This window comes from Alligator mississippiensis, chromosome 7 (genome assembly GCF_030867095.1).
Source record: "Alligator mississippiensis isolate rAllMis1 chromosome 7, rAllMis1, whole genome shotgun sequence".
NCBI classification, from domain to species: Eukaryota; Metazoa; Chordata; order Crocodylia; family Alligatoridae; genus Alligator; species Alligator mississippiensis.
Window position 1 is genome coordinate 69,138,703 of NC_081830.1, and position 20,090 is coordinate 69,158,792.

General features: G+C 43.9%; 1 protein-coding gene and 1 long non-coding RNA gene across 5 annotated transcripts in view; one reads left to right on the forward strand and one right to left on the reverse strand.

Moving 5' to 3' along the window:
* The window catches only part of LOC132251441 (uncharacterized), a 45,422-nt gene that overhangs the window by 15,500 nt on the left and 9,832 nt on the right, over window positions 1-20,090 (forward strand). The window contains exon 2 of the long non-coding RNA XR_009463500.1: window positions 17,972-18,041. This is a non-coding gene — a long non-coding RNA (uncharacterized LOC132251441). The remainder of the gene's footprint in view (window positions 1-17,971; window positions 18,042-20,090) is intronic.
* On the reverse strand, window positions 347-19,651 carry SPTSSB (serine palmitoyltransferase small subunit B). Of its 4 annotated transcripts, none has more exons than XM_019491764.2 (3): window positions 19,380-19,649; window positions 3,981-4,050; window positions 347-2,022 (listed from the first exon to the last, which is right to left on the reverse strand). In XM_019491764.2, the coding sequence occupies exon 3, from the start codon at window positions 1,988-1,990 to the stop codon at window positions 1,748-1,750; it is 243 nt and encodes an 80-aa protein (XP_019347309.1). In that variant the 5' UTR covers window positions 1,991-2,022; window positions 3,981-4,050; window positions 19,380-19,649; the 3' UTR covers window positions 347-1,747. The 4 variants fall into 4 exon arrangements, with proteins under 4 accessions (XP_019347309.1, XP_019347307.1, XP_059587088.1 ...); XM_019491762.2 differs by having other exon boundaries at window positions 3,981-4,053; XM_059731105.1 differs by lacking the exon at window positions 19,380-19,649 and adding an exon at window positions 14,098-14,191 and having other exon boundaries at window positions 3,981-4,053.

Consider the following 20,090-nt stretch of genomic DNA (forward strand, 5'->3'; position numbering starts at 1 on the left):
CAGAGGTTTGCCTAGCTCTTCTCATTCACATATGCCTGTGGTTATTGAACCCTGTGATCACTGTGTCCAAGATGAATACAAACTGCTACAGAGGGAAAATGTGTCATAACTTTGGAAAACTTCTGCAAGTTTGCTTCCACCTCATTTCTCCTAGTTCTGTAAATATTAGGAATCTGATTCATATTTACAATGAAGCTTATAACAGTATGAGAGTCTTGAATTAGGTCAAGTAACATACCAAAAATCTCATTGCATCATGTGTTGATATTACTGCACAACTCAGATAGTGGAACAAGTTAGTCTAGGTTAATCAAATGGCAAACAGATTACACACATACAAATGAAAGATACTCAGATTAGTTTAATATAATTACTAGATGGATAATAACTGGGTATTGGAAGAGATGAATGATGCATTTAAAAGAGCTAAGTTTTATTTTGCTTCTGAAAAATTGTACACACATGTTCAGATCTGTTCAACCTTCAAAACATGGCTTTGTTTTTGTCATAAGCTCATTCATTTTACCATGAAGAATCCTGTTGATAAAAGATCTCTCAGTGATAAAGTAGTGAGGATTTTCTTCATAATATAACTGTGTAAACAACTATTTACACTTTCACAAATAGTGGTTCCAGTTGTAAAGGTACATCGGCTGCATAGATATTGCTTGCTTTTTTTGGCATTCACATTTGATTCAGCTGTGCAGTGAAAAGCTTGCATTAAGAAACTCCTGAAAGGCAGATTTAATGAATTTCATTTCTTTGTAAGAGCTCTCTATATCAACGCTTTCCTCTAACTGCTTCAGCATTCCTGCAGTTATTAATATATCACTTCCACCATCATCTTCCTTTAACTCAAACATATTTTGTTTGCTTCAGTGAACGGTAGTGGAAAGGAAAGACATTTGTTTTGGTATCAAGGGAGGCCAAAGTGCACCAAAATGTAGTCTCAATAAATACTGACTGCATGTTTAACAATAATTCCTACATTCATTTATTCTCAGTACAATGAAAAATTACCTACAATATAATTTTAATATTGCAGTTAAACCACCAAAATCCAAAAGCAGCAGTGTATTGACTAAACCCTGGTTTCAGGCTCATGCTATCTATTATTGACCTCTTACTTTTTAAAGGAAAAATTGAGCAGTCAGCTCTATCCTTTTAAAAAATTAATTGATTACTAGGACAAACTTTGACTATGCTGTATTTGACTCAGTTTCTTAATACCGTAAGCCAGGATGGAAAGAAAAGTTGCAAGTTTTATCATTGTGCTCTCCTTGCACAAATGATATACATAATAAGCATAATATCCTTCCTTACAATCTTCATAAATAATTTTAGCTGTTTCTTGCTGTTCATTTTAATATTAAATTTCATATTAATATTAAAGTCAGATGCAGACAGTATACTTTATGTAGGTTTAGTTTGCACATAATGCTAAACTAGTGAATAAGAAATATGCTCGCTGAATGCTAAAGAACAAAATTTTCCTACTGCAGATCACCTATATATGTGAACATTATTTGTATGGTGGATAAGCTGAAGATTAGGTAAGTAATGCAGTCCAAGTGACATGTTCCATTGCAGCAGAACAAAAGCTGTGCTTGTATTTTATTTAACTAGGACTGTGAAGCCTGTAGTCAGTGCATTATTCTGGTTTTCAGCTATGGTAATTAAGCAAGCCAGATTTTGCTTTTAGACTATAATACGCAAGACTAAAGATGATATTTCCCAGGATGCAAGTTTAGTTCAGTATGGAAACATTACTTTCAGGCTGGCCCCCAAATATCTGGGAGAAGAATTCAAAAGCCAAACGGATGTGAATAGGTATAAAGACGTAAGCTGTGTATACCACCATAGCGAAAACAGTAACAACAACAGTATGAAACATGGATTGCTCCCAGGGTTCTAGGACATAGCTACAGGTGATCAATAGATACTGGTAGTACAGCCAGTATATATAATCTTTCACACGCTTAATATCCATCTTCGGCTTTTACTGGTGCCACGAAAGTTAACCTGTAACAATAAAGAAGGATGAATTACATTTGAATTGGGATATGAGTATAAAGCAGAAAGCTATAGGTTGGGGTGGGGGTGAGGAGAGGTGGGAATCTTGCCCAGCGAGTCATCATGTCATACAGAGCTGTGCGTCCTGTTCTTGTCCACAAAACAGAATATATTCCAGTAGTATAACTTTCAGGGAGAGGGGGGTGACCTGGGTAGGAGCCCCAGACACAACCTTTGGTAGGGGGCGAGGGAAGGGGTGCGCAAAAGTAGCTGCCACCATGTCCCCATCATTGGCTCTGTGGCAGCTGGTACTGTCCCATGTAGCTTCTGCCCTGCTTTGCCTTTGATCTGTTCTAGGGTTAACATGAGCAATACTTAGCTCCAGTTGAGGAGACATTCGATCTAGAAAAGCTAAAGTTGTATTAATTGGACACACTAAATTTGTAAACCCTCATGATGATTATTCCCTTTTACATCCTCCTGTGATAGGACTTAAAGCCATATTCAGCCTGTGGATGCACAGAAGTCAGAGGGATATGGAAGAGAAGGAAGGCTTTGTGCCAAAATTCTGTATACTACAAGGGAAAACTTGTTTCCTTCTGGGATAAGGATGCGTTTTAAAAGAAAAGAGCTGCTCAGTCCAAAGTCCCCTGTATATTTCAGTCAGTCGGGTTTTTTTAAAGAAAAAAATACAGAAAAACAAACAAGGAAACACATATTTTGCAAGAGTCTGAATTTTCTAGCAAAAAAAGCAATTTATATCTCAAAGGCTTAAATTAGCCATAAGAAGTATTTTCACCACATTCTATGGAGTAACACATGTGACCTTTCAAAAATAAGAGGAGTGTTTTAGGAAAGTTTAAAACATCTAAGGAAAAACTCTCCTCTCAGAAGATCACATCAGGTAAAAATGTTAGGCATTTTGTATTTCTTCCTTTGTAGTCATTATGTGAGTGCTTTCAGTAGTCTTTACGTTCAAGTCTACAAGTGATTGTCTATGCAGAGGACAGTGATAAAATAATTATAAGGAGCTAATCATACTCCAAATAGACATTTTTAATTTTTTTCTAAATTTACATGCAGAGAAATTCATACATTCACTGAATCCATCTGCCTGTGGTATAAGACTGGGGAAGTGGACTGGCACTTCTTACAGATTGCCATTTTGGAGGTTTAACTGGTAAATAACATTTTAGATAGGTTACCTCCATAAAGGCAATGGGGATTAGGAGCACTTGAGTATTTGTACCCTAGAACTAAAACAGTGATGGACCATTAACTTAAATCAAACATTTACATAAGCAACACTCCTGCTATCCTACCAATGGAGGCTGCAAATTATACTCCCCTCACATTAAGGCTTTATACCAGTGATTAAAAATCGGATATAGAGTATTGCTGAAGGCAGGATACCACAGGAAATGGACCATTGGTTTGTTCTGGTATTTCATATAAAAGTTATATTGTAATTGTTGCTGTATAGATTTTGGTTAGTGGGAAACAGATCGGGTGAATGTGCCCTAAAATGTCAGCCTCCTTGATCTCTCTTTTCAAGAAGAGACTCAAGAATTGCCAACCATAAAAGGTCAAAAATCATGTATCACGTACTCAAAGCAACCCGTGGAGATTAGCCTGAGGCTAATCCCTTTTTTGATAAAGATATAATACTTTTTTTGGTTTAACTTAAAAAACAAAAACATTTAGGAGCAGCCTTGCCCTCAGTGTGCAATAGGTCTTTTCTAGTTGAAAATTCAAGCTGATATCTGTCTACAAACGTACTTGCAATTTCACAGCTCTGGGTGTGAGAAGGACTGCTGTTTTATTGCTCTCATCAGTCCCTACTCCTACTAAGAGGCTAGCCATCCCCAGCCTTTCCCCCTCCATCTCCCACCCACGCTCCTTGATGAACCCTCATCATATTTGCACCCTTCCCCTTTCCCCTCAGGGTGTGACCATGCCATGATTACCTGTTGCTGATAGCAAGTGCAGTGGAACAGCCAACAGTGTTCAGCACAGGCTCAGAAATGGGGGTGAAACCTGCTAATATAATGTAAAGAAGGCTTCATTTTTCTGTACCACAGTCTGCTTGTCCCAACACATTCCCTTGTCTCCAGTCACCCATTAGTCTCCTCCCACTTTCTCATTCCCATTCCATCTGCCAACTATCCCTGTGGGTTGCATTAGCTATATTTCCACCTTACACTAAGTGCCAGGAGCTGACCAAATGGCAGCCGTTTCCATTGAGAGAAGTGTGGTTGCAGTGCCATTGTAAATGGGGACAGGTGGCCTTTGCTAGGGGCAGCATTACTTTCAAACATACAGGCTATTGGGAAAGATGCAGCCATATTGGGCACAGAAAGAAGGTACATTTGTTATGTGATTGGCCCCCTGAAAGTGGTCTACAACCATGTCATGACCCAAGTGCAGAGCTGCAGAGAACTTTTAAAGTGCCCAATCATGTGACAAATCAATCCTCATCAGATGAGGGATTGGATGGTGCTCCACTTTTGAGTGCCTTAGGGAACTTTTGTTCCCTAGAATTAATTTGTGGCATGATTGGAGCTGGGCTGATGCAGCCCAGTCTTGCCCCCAGGGCTTCTGCAGGAAGGAAGGGGAGGGGAGGGGGAGCAAGCTGTCGGTTGGGGTTTGCCCAGCCTGAGTTGGACAGGGGAGGGTGAGTTCCCCCCCTGGAGCCATCCTGCTTTGTGCCCCCGCAAGCCCCTCCCTTCAGATCTGACTGGGCAAGCCCCAGCTGGCAGCTTGCTCCCCCTCCCCTCTTTCCTCTCTCTTCTTGCAGACAGCACTTGAACTGGAGAGGGGGGTGGGGGAAGGTTGGGGAAGAGGGGTGGCTCCTCCATTGCAGGCAGGCTTGATTCCTGCCTTCCCCACAACAGGTAAACATCTGTTGGGTTGAGGGGAGAGGCTCTTTCACTCATGGTGCTTTATGTAAAGTGCCATAAGTTAGAGTAGGAACCTGCACATCTGTTACCCATTATTAGCTGAGGGTAAGCTCTGTCTTCAAGCCTGTTGGTATTAATAGGAGACAGTATTCTTTTCAAAGAAGGGCAAAAATAAGATTTCAAGATACAAATCAAGAGAAGCCTTAAAACCTCAAAAAATAATGCATGTTGCACAATAAAACTTGCAGTTAGCAACTGTGATTCACTGCAAAGCCAAATCTCCTCTCTTTAAAATAAAATAGCTTTCACTGGGTCTATTTACATGAGATGTTTACTGCAGAGCTAATTAGGCTCTGCAGTAAAGTCTCCATGTCTGCATGTGCGGCCCTACTAGGTTGCAGTAAACTAATGAACACTGCTGTAGTTTAGTACTTATGTGTGGCACAGTAAATGTTGATTTTAATGGCATATAGCAGGGGTAGGCAATGTTATTTGGCTGGAGTGCTGAAAAACACCACAGTGCCTACCTTGGAAGGTGCTGGAGTGCCAGCATACCAGGAAAACGAAATGACGGCAGGGGGTACTTGGCAGGATGCCCTGCTTGTGTCCCTTGCCCCCCACCCAAAGCCCCTGCCCCCCCCAGCCTTGATGCCCCTTGCACCCCACCCCAAGCCTCTGCCCCCACCCCTGGCTCTGTGGCTGTCAGCAGCAGCACAGTCGCTACCAGCATGGAGCTGATGCCAAAGCTGTGGAGCCTGGTACAGTTGTTTGCAGCCTGCTTGCTGCAGCTGCTCAGAGCCTGGGCTGGCTACAAACAGCTGCACCAGGCTCCAGAGACCAGTCACCAGCTCTGTGCCAGGAGCGGGGGAAAGACCGGGGTTGAGATGCCTCAGGCCCCTCCCCCACCACCCGCTCCAATGCTCAGGTGCACGCAGCAGTATGGAGCTGATGCTAGGGCTCTGGAGCCCAGCACAGCTGTTTGCAGCCTCCTGGCTGCAGCTGGCCCTGGCTCTGGGTAGCTGCTGCCAGCTGGGAGCCTGGGCTGCTCCCAGCAGGCAGCTGGGACGCTGCAAGCCCTCCTGAGAGCAGCCTGGGCTCTGTCACTGGCGGCAGTTACCCAGAGCCAGGGCTGGCTGTGGCATGGCCAGGGCTGGCCGTGGCATGCTGAGCAAAATGGTCTTGCATGCCATGTTCAGCATGTGTGCTGGGGTTGCTGACCCCTGGCATATAGTATACTGTGGGCATGTCTACACGTAATACTACATTGCTGTAGTGAGCACAAAGTGTGATGCTGATGCTACATAGCGATGAGCTACCTCACTATAGCGCATTGCTACAGTGATATAGCTGCTAAAAATAACCGCACGCCACCAGGACGCTGTAGTAATGGGTTTTACAGTGCCATCATTTAGTACTTCCTAAAGCAAGAACTAAATGATGGTGCAGTAACAACTGCACCATGGGGGACAGATGCACCCTGTATTAACTAATGAGAGGTGCACTAATTACATATAAACAAACTGAGTCACTAGTCAAGAAACCAGGAATGGAATCAGTAAGATTTTCATTAGTTTAATGAGCTAGGGACAGAAGTTACACATAAACTGGTTTAAGTGATCAGAAACTGGTTTAAACTTGTAACAGAACAGAAGCTCAGTGCTTATAAACCAGTTTTGAAATGACTGAAACTGGTTTAAGATAATCCTGGTTGAATGTAGTATCAGAATTAACTTATTTGGGTCAAGCTGGTTTGTGAAACTTCAGTCCCAGACCCTGTCCTCATTCAAATTAAATCAAGAGTCCTCCAGCATGCTTTCCAGCCCTGGGCTAGGCTGTGCTGTCTGCTCCAGAGAGTAGGGCTGGCCCCACCCCTCTGCTTCCTAGCTGGAGCAGTGAGGGCTGGCCAACAATGAAGCGGGGGAGAAGGGGAGGGGGCAAGCCCAGCTGGGGATGCAGTCCAGTCTGCAGGGGTGGGAGGACTGGGGGAGGGGGGTGGTCCCAGGCAAACCTCATTTGGGGTCTGGGGCCAGGGAGGGGGTTAAACATGTCTTCCCCTGCTCAAACTTACTACTGGATGTGACTGTGGACTACAAATCCCAGAGGCACCTGGAAGCAGGAAGAGGAAAAGTGATAAGCAACCCTGCAGAGTCCTGCTGTTGTGATTTTGGACTGGAAATCTCAGAGACCTTGGGTGCAGCAGGAAGATAAAGCGAATACACAGCCCATACTGGCTGTGTTAGAGAGCCATGCTTTAGCACCCCTGGCTTCTGGCCTGAGCCACTGCAGGCACATGCATTTCCTGAATCAAAGGTAAATGTCTGTCCACTTCTGTTTCAATTTAATCTCTGAAGTTTAAACTAACCTGCAAATACTGAATCAATTCAGGCTCAGACTTTTTGACTGTCTGTATTTAGCCATGAAGTTGAAGGGCAAGTAGGGCTGGATTAATCTTTTAGTGGGCCCTAGGCAAACAAACTTGTGGGCCCCTACTTTTTTTCATTCAATAATTATAATATGTAAAATAAGCACAACTGGGCTGCTTCTTCACCTATGGCCCTAGGTATGTGCCTAGTTTTCCTATCCATTAATCTAGGCCTGTGGGCAAGGGAATCTAGCACTGTTTCATTTAACAAAGCAAAAATAAATAAAGTTTTCCAATCTAAAGCTTTTTGTGAGGCACAGAACAACCTTCTCACTTATAAGTAATCAATATAAACAACTCTTGGCTTTGAATGTAATGTTAAAAGAGAACACTTATATAAAATACAGGCAACAAACCAGATCTTTCGACAGGCCTGTTAAGAATGCAAAGCACACCAGCACACACACAGCTCTAAGGAAAGTGACAGCAATTCCTGAGAAGTTAGTGGATGCGTGTTCAAGGTGCAGTGGGGTGGAGGGAGACAGTGGGGGGGAGGGGAGTCATATATTTAAATGGGACAATCATTTTGCATAACAGTACTTCTAATAAGAAAAATGTACAGATCTTAGAGTACTTCTAACTCTTGTAAATGAATTGCATCAAATGATTTTGGAGCCTGCAGCAGGAACTCTCCCAATGATGCTAATATCTCCTCCATTCCTGTCTTTTTTAATAGTGTAAGAATGATGTTGTAGCTGTGATGTGAGAGGCAAGGATTTCTTAGACCCCGCCTCTACACATTACAGGTATTGGATAATTAACTGGTGAATGCAGTATTACCTGGAGACCAGCTACACGTGCAAAAAAGCTATTATACAATAAAAAGCTCCAACCAGCAATAAAGTTAGACCCCAAAAATCTATACTAACTTAATAGCTGGTTGCTATCGAGCTTTAATGTGCACATGTAGCAGGGTCTCTCCTGCAACTGGGAGTCCCGTCATTTGACAGGGCTGCCAGCTGCAGGGGTACACCATGCCCAGCATGAAACCCCTGAGTCTGAGGGATCATGGCAGCCATGATCCCCAGGTTCTGTGGGTTTCATGCACCCCTGAGCCGTAAGGATCATGGCAGCCATGATCCTTCAGGTCTGGGGGTTTCATAAACCCCTGGATCTTGGGGATCATGGCTGCTGAGATCCCTAAGGCTCAGGGGTGCATGAAGCCCCTAGACCTGGAGGATCGTAACTGCCACAATCCCTTGGGCTCCAGGCTGTGGGAAACTCCTGGGGCTGGAAGACCACTACAGGGCAATCCCCCATGGCTGGGAGACTAGGGTTACCATATTTCCAGTTCCAAAAAAGAGGACACCAGTTGCATGGGGGAGAGGCGGTATATGACTGGGTATGGCAACAATGATATGCTGGTGCCCTGCCCCTGCCCATTCTGTTGCCCCTCACTCCCAAACCACAGTCCCCTGTCTCCCTTAGCCATGTTGGTGCCCCTCATTCCCCATCCCCAGCCCCCTGGCATTGCCAGTGCCCTGCCCTCCCAATGCAAGGTCCCTGGTGTCTCTCACTCCCTAACCACAGCTCCCTCAGCCCTGCTGGTGTCCTTCACTCCCAATCCACAGCCCCTACTCCTCCCAGACCTGCCCCTGCAAACACAGGCAGTGGCCCCAGTGCTGTGGGGCCAGCCACGCACCTCCCTGCTGCCCCTGAAGGGCCTCCCCACCCCCTTTGTCCACTGGCAGGGGGGCTCCCTCGCCCTGCCGCAGTCCGGGACCTGCCCCCACACCACATGCACATGCACTCCTTCCTCACATGCGCTCTCCCTTCCTCCCCACCCTCCCCCAGTCCCTAAGCCCTGGACCTCCAACCCACACCCCCCACAGGCTTACCTGTATCTAGTTATTGGGCTGCCCCCCACTCCCCGTGCCCTGCCCCCCACTTGGCTATATACCGACCATGTGTGTGCACCCTGCCTCCAATTGCCCTACCCCCAGCCCCAAGCAGCTCCTTGCTAGGGCAAGCCAGGAAGCTCCAGGAAGTACTTTGAAGCTGAGCAGAGCAAAATCCTGGATTTAGATCATATTTTTAAAAAAACCCTGCCCAGACAGAGATCAGAGGATCTAAAAAGTGGACATGTCCAGGAAAACTCAGACATATGGTAACCCTACTGGGAGCCCTTCAACTAGGGTATATGGGGCTCCCAGCTGTGGGTGCTTGCCTCTTGGTGGTGCAGAAGGAGCCTGGGGTTGGGCTCCCTCTGCACCAGCAGTAAGGTGTGACGGAATCTAATGTGCAATTTCACAGTTGCATCTCCTGCCATGCACATGCGACGTGGCAGGAAGTAAGATTGTATAAATCATGCATTAAATCCCATCATGCTTTTACCGGTATGTGTAGAGGGGGCCTTCAGGTGACATCTTTTATTGCACCATGTGTAGTAGAGTTAGACAAGCTTTTAAATGCAAGACATTCTTTGTCAGGTCTGGTCAGACTTGGTCTTTGTCAAGTCTGGTCAGGTTTGACAAAGAATGTCTTGCATTCAGAAGCTTGTCTAACTCTTCTACACAGCTGGTCCCATAAAATATATCACCCTAACAAATCCCTGCTTCTTGTATATTTTAGGTTTGGTTTAAACTCTGTGAACAGCATCTGATGAACTTACAATCAAATTTAAATTAAATTTGCAATTAATTTGTGTTGAAAAAGATCAGGTAAACATATTACAGAACATATTACTTTTGAGTGAGATTTTTGGATGCATATCAAGTAGAAAGAGCATCTCCAGATAATGGAATTCTAGATTAATAAATTATAAGAAGAAAACTTAGAGGGTAAGAACAAAAGCCATTTTAAACCAATTGATCAATGAACAAGATATAAGAATTTACCACGTTACCTGGCATAGATACCTTTTCCTGGAGTCCATTAACATTAATTCAAAGTCAGTTTTAAGCACAAGCAATACTGATGGGCCACAGGCTTCTAGGTGTCCCAGGTAGACTTACAAACATGAACCAGACCAATTACCTCATAACAACAGGACTACAGTGGAAAGCAATTTGCTGCTAAACTGAGACTGCAGGGTCTTCAGAGCAAAGATTGCCTATACCAGTGAACACCTCCTAGTCCAACAAGACCTTGAGCTAGACTCTTATGCAACCAAAAGACAAATAAATAATAGTGCTCTCACTGGCTGAAGTTCTACAAATAGGGGTACTATATTAGCATATAAGGTGCTAGTATGCCAACCTGTATGGATCATTTCACATATATCACTTCAGAAACTGAGCTGGACCATTGCAACTCTTAATTCTTTTCTATAGTTTGAAGGTGAATCAAATTACCTCCTTCCGCTATCCCAATGGCACATGCCTCTCTACTTTCTAGTTATCCCTAAGGGCCTTTATACCTGTGCTTTGGGAAGCATGGGTGTGGGGGAGCACTTTAATTAGTGCAGCTCCGAAAGCCGCGCTAATGAAAAGCAGCCAGAGCATCAGGTGTATCAGTGTTTCTGCACTGGAAAATGGTGGTGGGGCGCTTTGAACTAAAGCTCGTTGAACCAGCTTTAGTTTAAAGCACCCCACACCCACTTTTCAGTGTGGGACACTGACACACATGATGCTGGAGGCTGCTAGAGCTTGTTAATTTCCAGGCTTCAGCAGACTCGATTAATTGAGTTTGGTCTGACATGCTGGAATTACAGTGCATTGGAGCAGGTTCCCAGCATGTTTATAGGATCCCTAAGGTACCAGCAAACTATGAGCAAGGTCACTTCAGCTGGATTTCCAACTGGGGGGAGGGGTATTAGAAAACTCACATGACTTAAAACCTCTTTTTCAGCAATATTTTTTCTACAGTTCCACAAGTGAGAAGAACAGGAAGGCCATGGAAAAGTTAAAATATGGATGAAATGAATGGAATGTAGATTGTACAACCATTAGGAATGGCTAGAAGACTATTGTTAATATTCACTTATATTCACTGTGACCAATCAACCCCTACCTGAATGAGAGGAGAAACCTGAAAAGTAACTTTCTTTGTTCTGAATTGCAGCTTGATTTTCCTGCTTAGTCATGCCTTTGATTAGATCAGTCTACACAGATAGGAGAAGTCTCAATCCTTAAAAGGACCAGTTTAGTCTTAAAGAAAAATTCCAGGGTTGATAAACTGGTTGATAACCAGCTCAGCACTGCTAGTGGAAGCACTAGTGTAAACAAGATGTCATAGTTTCAGGCACTGTTGTGTAGTCCTGCTTTGAACAAGTTTAAACAGTGGTGTACTTAAAAGACTAATGGGCCTTTGGAATCTTGTTTACATTATGGTTCAGTCACCACTCAAGACCTGTAAAGCCATTGGTAGCCCTAGTTGTAAATTCTTGGTGAAAAAGTCTGGAAGTGTAGCCATAATATACTGGGACTCTGAAGCATGTTTGAAAATCATATTTCATACTGAATAAAACAGTCCTAGCTCAAACCTGGTCAGCTAGCACAGAGAAAAACGGTTTTAGAGTTCCAAAGACATTCAACTCTAGATAGATGCAACTATTTTGGAAAAAGTTTGTGGTGTTATAAGCAACTACCATGACTGTAACACACCCGGTTTTGGGATTCTCTTTTGGCTTGCATTTCAGTGTATTCATTTATTTCTGTGCAAAGGATATGTAAAGTGCCACCGTGTCAGGTACGCAGCATCTTTATATATACTTTGTGCATGTATAAATGAAAGTGCAAGGGAACAATGGATCAGTTCCCTCAAATCCAGACACTTACAGTGGGCACAAAAAATGTTAGCCCATTGACAGGGTTTAGCTCCTGCTCCAAAAATTGCATTGGTTTTGAGTAGGACCAAGAATCTCTTGACCTTTTTAGCAGACCTTAACTTTGAGTTTTCCATGAAATCCTCCCACTCTTGCAGCATTACCACTCCCATTTGAGTTTAAGCAGGGTACAGGCCTTGTATTCATCCTCCATACAACGAATGAAGATCCACTTTGGTGTTCAGGCTGAACAGTCTATCGTCCATAAGGCAGGCTGCAACAATGATTTTTCGTATAGGTACAAAAATACAGACCAAAAGTCAGAAGAGTAGTCTCTCTATGTTAATTAAATATTTTTCTCCATTAGTCATTTCTAATTTTGCTATAGAAAATGTTTTTTTTCCTCACTCTTGGCTAGGAGATTCCATTCCTGTCTTAGTCGCTCTGGCTGCTTACGAACGTGAAAAAACCCAAAACAGTGCTTTACTTTCAGCTTGGTGTACCCTTCCACCAAGTGCAGTGTGTGCCCAGAATAGCCATCACGTCAATTTGACCTGGTTCAATGTCTGTATAGCTCGTGCGCTTCAGTGGGCCTTTTTGGCACTTTTATCTAATAGCTGATTCAGTCAGCTATTAGATAAACGAGCCAAAGAGCCCCACTGAAGTGCACCATCTATACAGACACTGGGTGAACTGGGTGAAATTGATGCTCTTTGTCTTCCGGTAAAATGCTATTTTTTCCACCCCCCACATTTGTCAGTAGCTTCCACGTCTTTTGTCCCAACCACTGAGAATAAAACTCTGCCCTGACTGACCTTTGCATAAATCTGAAGCGAACCCAGACTGAAACAGGTTTATACTTTTTGCTACTGGTGTGGTAAACAGAATAAGGAAAAAGCAGAGATCCATAATTGTATTATATAATTCATTTTGAAGCACTGAATGAGAGAGAGAGATCCCATGGACTAGTAATATGTGATCATTAAATTAAAGACCGACAAAAAAAAAATAAGGTTGTGTTGGATCACTTCTACTACAGCATTTCCAGGGGACTGTTTCACTTTCTGTTTTGTAAGGTTTTTTTACTATGTGGTTTTACTGTCAACACAATGGCCCCTGCTTGTTAAGTATTGATTTGGACTACCGTGTTGGCTATTACCCTCTTGACAGGAGGAACCTCAGGTTACTGTAATGCTGCCACACCCTACCTGTTCAAGCAAAATAAGGCCTTGTATACACAGGTAGTTATCTTGGCTAAGAACAGCTTCCTTTATATATACTAATTCCGGAGTAAGGGTGCCTTTGAAAATAGAATTAAACTCTTACTCTAGAATGAAAACTCCCAAAGGGGCTATTTCCAAATAGCTATTGCAGCCTCTTTTGAAATACCTCTTCCTGTTTATTTCCTTAGTGTTTGTCTCTTGTACCAATCACACTGGCAGCATACCAGTCTGTACCACAGCTGATGTCTTTTTTCATGGAGAAACTGAAATTTTACACATTAATCACAAAATAATACCTGAGAAGTCTTGCGAATCATGTGCAACAATGCTAGGAAGGAAGTTTAGTTTTTGGCAAAATAATTACTGTACGTGATTAAAGCATTTTAGATGTACAAGTTGACACTACCACCATGTCTACAATAGACTTTTAGAAATCTCCCATCACTGCAGTGGGAATGGTGAAATATGTAGGACAAAAGGAATTTAACTACATTGCTGTTTAGCCCTGTTTAGAGACAAAATCTTTGGTGGCCTGTTTAGCACTCTTGTGCTAGTGGCAGTACATAAATGACAAGTTGCTTTTTTCCCCCGAAAAAATACCCTATCCACTTCTGAGTAACCCAGTCTGACTCCTGTTACAGTTGTTGGTAAGACTCCTGTTACCTTCCATGAGTTAGATCAAACCCCAGTTGCTGAAGACCAAAATCATGGCATTTATTTCACTATTTTCCCCATGACTGGGGATGTACTATTGCTATGTTACATTGACTTATTCTAGGTCTTTTGGGAGCCACAGCTTAAAGATTACATTCTGGTGTCCATTATAAACAATACCTCATTCTTGTGTTGGAGCTGAAATTTTCCTTGCATGATTACAGCCCCAAGTGATTTTTTTCTTGGTTTAGCTATTTGAGCTGTGGAAGAATAAGAGAAAATAATTTCATAATGGCAGCAGGTAGCACAGGGTAGCACCTTACAGACTAACTAGTTCAGAGAGGTATGAGCTTTCATATCATCATATGATAGCAGCCTATGAAAGTAGGTTGTTGCCTACAATCAGGAGGGACTCCCTTTCATCTGCTCACTCTCCGGAGCCTACCTACCCTTTGCCTGACCTCAGACTAATGCAATTAACCACCTCCTAACTTCACAATTAATCAAACAATGTAATCAAGTGCCACTATAGGAGTGGCAGTACCATTATGCCACACCTGCTCAAAATTCAGACAAAACTTCCTGCTAACTGGCCTTTAACACACACTGAACCCTTATTTTGATGCAGTTCCAGCAGCTTTTAAACAATAGTTTTTCAACTACTAGGCTAGGGACAGAAGTTACATATAAACTGACTTAAGTGATCAGGAACTGGTTTAAACCTGTAGCAGAATAGACATTCAGTGCACTTAAACTGCTTTCAAAATGGCTGAAACTGATTTAAAACAAACCTGGATGGATGTAGTATCAGACTTAACTTGTTTAGGTAAAACCAGTTTATGGAACTTCTATCCCAGATCCTCTCCTGATTCAACTTAACTTACAGTCTTCCTGCTGAGCAGCCCTGGGCTGTACTTTCAGTTCTAGCACAGCAGGGCAGTCCCACCCCCAGCTGTAAACTGGGGTTTTTCCATTCCAGGCAACCAGGAGCCAGGTGGATTTCCTGGGGTGAGAAGCCTGCAGTGGAGGCCATCTTCCTCCACCCCACACACACCTCTGCTCAGCTAGCCAGCTGGCTGAGGAAGGAGTGGGGGTGAAAGAAAGCCTCCATTTCAGGCTTCTCCTCCCCACCCCCCCTAGGCCCAGCACAGCCGGCTGGGGGTCTGGAGCTGGGCGGTTGGACAGGGGCATTCCCTCCCACCCCATTCCTACCTCAGCTGGCCAGCTGGCCAAGGAGGGGGCATGGCTGGGTGATTGGCTCAGCTCTGGGTACAGGGGATGAGGTGGAAGAGAAGGAGAAATGCCCCTCTGGGGGCATCTCCTTCTCCCCTTACCTCCATGGCAGTGAGACCCTGTCTGGGGGTCCAGTGTAGGTTTCAGGGGGTTCCTCCCAGACTCCTTCCTAAGTGGGCCTGGATTCCTAAGTGTGGCTAGGGGAACCAGATCTGGGCATTCGGAGGGGGTGGGGAGAGAAAGGGAGAAATGCCCCATTGAGGGCTTCCCCCCTTCTCTGGCACTGGGGAGACTCTGGATGGGGGTCTAGTGGGGGTGGAGGGTTTCCCTCCACATCCCCTCCTCAACTGGTTGGGGGAATCCCCAGTCTCCTGGTTCTGCAGTGACCGGAAGACTGGGAGGCATGTTCTAGCACCTCCCAACTCCTGGTATGGTGCACGGCAGGGGTCTGGCTGCTTTTCTGGTTTGAACATCAGTTCACTTTCATATTGGTTCAATCTAGGTAGTTTAAAGAAACCTGAAAATATTGAAATGATTCAGGCCCAGGCTTTTCGACTATATGTACTTAGTCCCAACATTTACAACATTTTGAATGGGAGGGTAATTGGTCATGATTTTTCTTGCACAATTCTGTATTTTTTCTCCACTTTTCCCAGAATGTATCTAAATAATCTTCCTTTTGCTCTCCATGTCCACCAGCCACCATTATTTCTCCCTACTTATCTCCTTTTTCGATTAAGGACCTGGTTAGTAGGGGTGTGTGAAGCGGGTCCTATTCAGTTCAGTTTTGGATTCGGCCTGAATCAGGGACAGTGATTCATTTTGTTGATTCAGATCACTGTCCCTGATTCGATTTGGCTGAATCTGAATCTGAAGATTCGATGCTGATTTGGAGAATCAACAATTCGGACGTAGACAATGCTTTAAATGTTTTTTCTACATACCTTGAGGTATCAGCACGGCTTGTGAATGCTGTGATGCTGGAGCAGATGGAGCATCCCACAGGAGTGTGGGGGGGGGCGAGGGGGGCCCTCCAGGTGCTCGGTGGCGAGCCCAGGAGTGAAATGGAAGTACTTCCAGTCCACTTCTGGGTCTGCCAGAAAGCATGCAGGGGGCCCCCCTGTGGCCCTCTGGCTTGGTGATCAGCCACGGGGGGACCCCAGGTGCCCCCCAGACCCAGGAGGGCACCAGTTGCTGAGTCGGGGTGGGATATGGGGGGGCCCCCTGCATGCTCCCTGGTGGACCCGGAAGTGGACTGGAAGTGCTTCTGGTCCACTTCCGCGTCTGCTGCTGAGTGTGGTGGGGAGTGCCCCCATGCTTCTGTGGGACACTTAATGCACCCTAGCATTGCAGTATTCATGAGCCACCTGCTACCTAGAGGTATGTAGAAAAAATATTTAGAGCTGAGTCTATGTCTGAATCTCTGAATCTTTCTGAATCTCTCCAAATCAATTCGGAGGGTTCCAATTTGATTCGGAGAGGTTCAGTTCAGATTCAGAGATTTGGCCACTGAATCAGGCTGAATCTCCACTGAACTGAATCAGACCGAAGCTTCGCACAGCCCTACTGGTCAGTAGGTCTCCAAATATAGAGGTTTAGTATTTCAGAGAATGAGCAAATGATAGTGTGTCAAATGCAAGGAAATTGGCAAGTTGGTAAACTGAAATCTTGACTTCGTTGAGATCACTGACAATTTGCTAGTAAATCTAGTGGGGCCAGGCCTTGTCTATCAGTTTTATTTTGTGTGTGGCCCTCTGAATAGGGTTTTCAGTAGAGGTAAGTCCAAACCTCAATTTTTGCATGTTAACAGGATTTTGAACTTGGGTTAAGATGGAAATACTGAAAAGTGCAGGCATTTTTTTGTGCAAGTAGTTACACATTTTTAATTGAAAATTTTTTAGAGTTTCTTGGGGTTTATTCTTATGGGATTTCAAACTCACCCATGGTTATTTCTAATGACCCTGATTGTGGAAAATTGTCACAAAAGGATGTCACAACAGCTGCAATCTGCATTTGGGAGACAGAGAAGCCAGCACTTGTCCTAGTATGGTAAGAGACTGTGATGTCCAAACTGTTCCACAAAGGAAAATGGCAGCAGGATGGAGTACAGCACCAGCTAAATGGCTCAAGTGTGGTATTTTTTCCATTGCAGTAATATAATACAGATAATATAGCCAATAATCCCGTCTGCCAACTGTTAAATACATTCCTAGCTGCCAAGTGGGTGGGTACTTCACCTATGCTATACCACTGCAGGCACAGGGTAAAGACTCAAAAAAAGAAAAAAAAAAGAAAAAAAAAAGCATTTGCTAAAATACAGTTCAGAGAGAGAGGGCCTTTTTAGATAATAAGAACATCCTAATTGCTGGATGTCAATTTACAGATGGTATCAGATGGCAGATATCATTCTTGGTGTCTGGCTACTTTCTTGCAACACAGTTGATTGACTAATATGCCCATGGTCCTGAATCACTGCTTCTCTAGGAATTGCTTCCATATGTGGTAGCTCTGTCTTTCACCTACTGCCTTGCATTGAGGATGTTCTTTTCCTGTACTGCTTTTCTGCCAAAACCTCCTTTGCCCCATCCAGCATCTGACCCATAATGGGTGTGAAAGTACTTCTGGGGTGAGTGTTCTCAGATATATATATTTGTGAGAGTACTCACAGTATTCCAGAAATAATTGCAGGAGATATTCCATAATAAAAATAAAAAAATCCTACTTGAGCATTTGCATACATGTGGACAAAAGCCAACTAAGTGAAGCAGTGCAGTTCATTCAAAAGAGGGTACCTTTGTACATTATTGTGCCTATTTTACAGGCAGAAAGGTGAAGGATGCAGACCAGCAATATCAATCTCTCCAAAAGAAAAAACTTGGAATCTACAGATGGTGAGTTTTGCACATAGCATAACAACGTCCTGACCACCACTGCCTTCTGTTACACCCATTTACAATTTAGATTTAGATAGAATGCAAAGTCTTTGGGCAGATCCTCTTAATTAATGTGTATTGCCCTCAAGTAAACTCATTGCTGGAGCTGTACCAGGTGAAGCTCTGCCTTGGGGCCTCTGATTAGGGCCTCCAGGTGCTGATGTAATACAAAGATTAACTATCTTGAGTCAGAACAGATAGTTCAGAGGTTATAGAAGAGGTTAGAAATGTATCCTATATATCTGATATATGCCCATGGAGCTGTATATAAGCTATATATTGTACAGGCAGCTTCAAAAGAGGCTTTTGAATTAGGTGCTGGTTGATAATCTCACCCAATGTATTTGCTTTCTGGAGAACACCACACAATATGTTGCTTTATTTATCCCTAGTGTGAAGTTACCTTGGAGGTCTGAATAAAAATAGGCGTTCCTGGCTGACAGATCACCTTGTGCTCAGAAGGACCACCCTTCCCTCATATTTGGGGAGATGAGAAAGAGGGCAGTTTGGAATTAATGTTCTATCTAGATACTCACATGCCTCCACATCAACCCAGTATCTAATCTCCTTACAAACATCAATGAATTTATCATGACATTCCTGTAAAGTAGAAATGTATTATTAGACCCTTTTTACACACAGGGAAACTGAGGCAGAGAGCCATTAAAGCCTGATTTTTAAAAGATTCAGCAAGCAAAATGGGAGTTTGATTTTTCTAAGATCACAAAGAAAGTTTATCAGAAATGGGAATTAAAACCTGGTCTTTTGAAGTCCCAATACTTAACCCTAAAATAGCCCTTTCTTCCCTTAGGCCTGGCTAGGGGAAGCCAGTATAAGTGATCAGAAACTGGTTTAAACCTGTAACAGAACAGAAGTTCAGTGCATATAAGCCAGTTTGAAAATGGCTGAAACCAGTTTGAGATAAACCTGATTGAATGTAGTATCAGACTTAACTGATTTGGCTCAAACCAGTTTATTCAATGTCTGTCCCTGACCCTAGTGAACTCTGGGGGGTGGAGAGGAGGGGCAGGGGGGTGGTGAAGGGAGAGGATGGCTTGGGGTTACACAGAGCTCTTTACAGCACTAAAGTCTTAGTGTTCCAGAGTAGAAAATAAAACATCATAACAAATATTTGCAAGACCCTTAAACCACCAACACTTAGAACAGAACTTGAGCACATTTCTTTAGACTTCCTTTAGTCTGGTGCATGAAAGTGCCCACAAAATTGCCCCTTACTACTTGAAGGCAAGGGGAAAAGTGAGTGCACATATGATAAAAGAACAAGAGAACTCTCACCTCTGCTGCTGAGTGTATTACACTAATTCTGGATGAATGATGCTCCTTGATGCTCCAGGTTGCTGAACTGCGTGGCTCCCTGCTGCATTGAGAAGTGTGAAAACTGAGCTGGGTTTCTCGGAGTTCGATGTTCCTTCTGCCCTGCTCCGCCCCTCCTCTCCTTACTAGCAGCTCACTTAGGGCCAACCTTATTCCAGTGATTAATAAATGACTAAGAGAAAACTAATACAAACACAAACCCAATTATCTAGCTATCCTGCCTCAAGGAAGATCTTAGAGATAGCAGCTCCTTGTCTATATTCCTATCCTCCTGATGTCGCACACCTTGGACTCCCTGTATTCTGGTTATGCCAGTTATCAGGAGAATGTAGCCATACAAGTTGTTTCAGCTTGTCATCCCAGAATCAGCCTGTTCTGCATCCCTCAGCAAGGTGCATTTCTAGGCTGAGTGGGGTGGTGAGGTAGCAGAGCAGACTGAAGCATTGCTGTCACCTCAGTGCTGCTGCAGTAAGAACAGGGATGGAGAGAACGATGCCTGTTCCCCTCCCCCAGCTACCAGCCCTTAATACAAGCCCCTCATGATATGAAGCAGGGAAACGACTTCTGTCGTAAGTCAGGGAACCCCCGGGCAGCTGACATCCACCTGCATGGTAAGCGCGGTCTAGCGTAAAATTCCCAGGGAGGTTTATATGATTTTAGACATCCATCTGC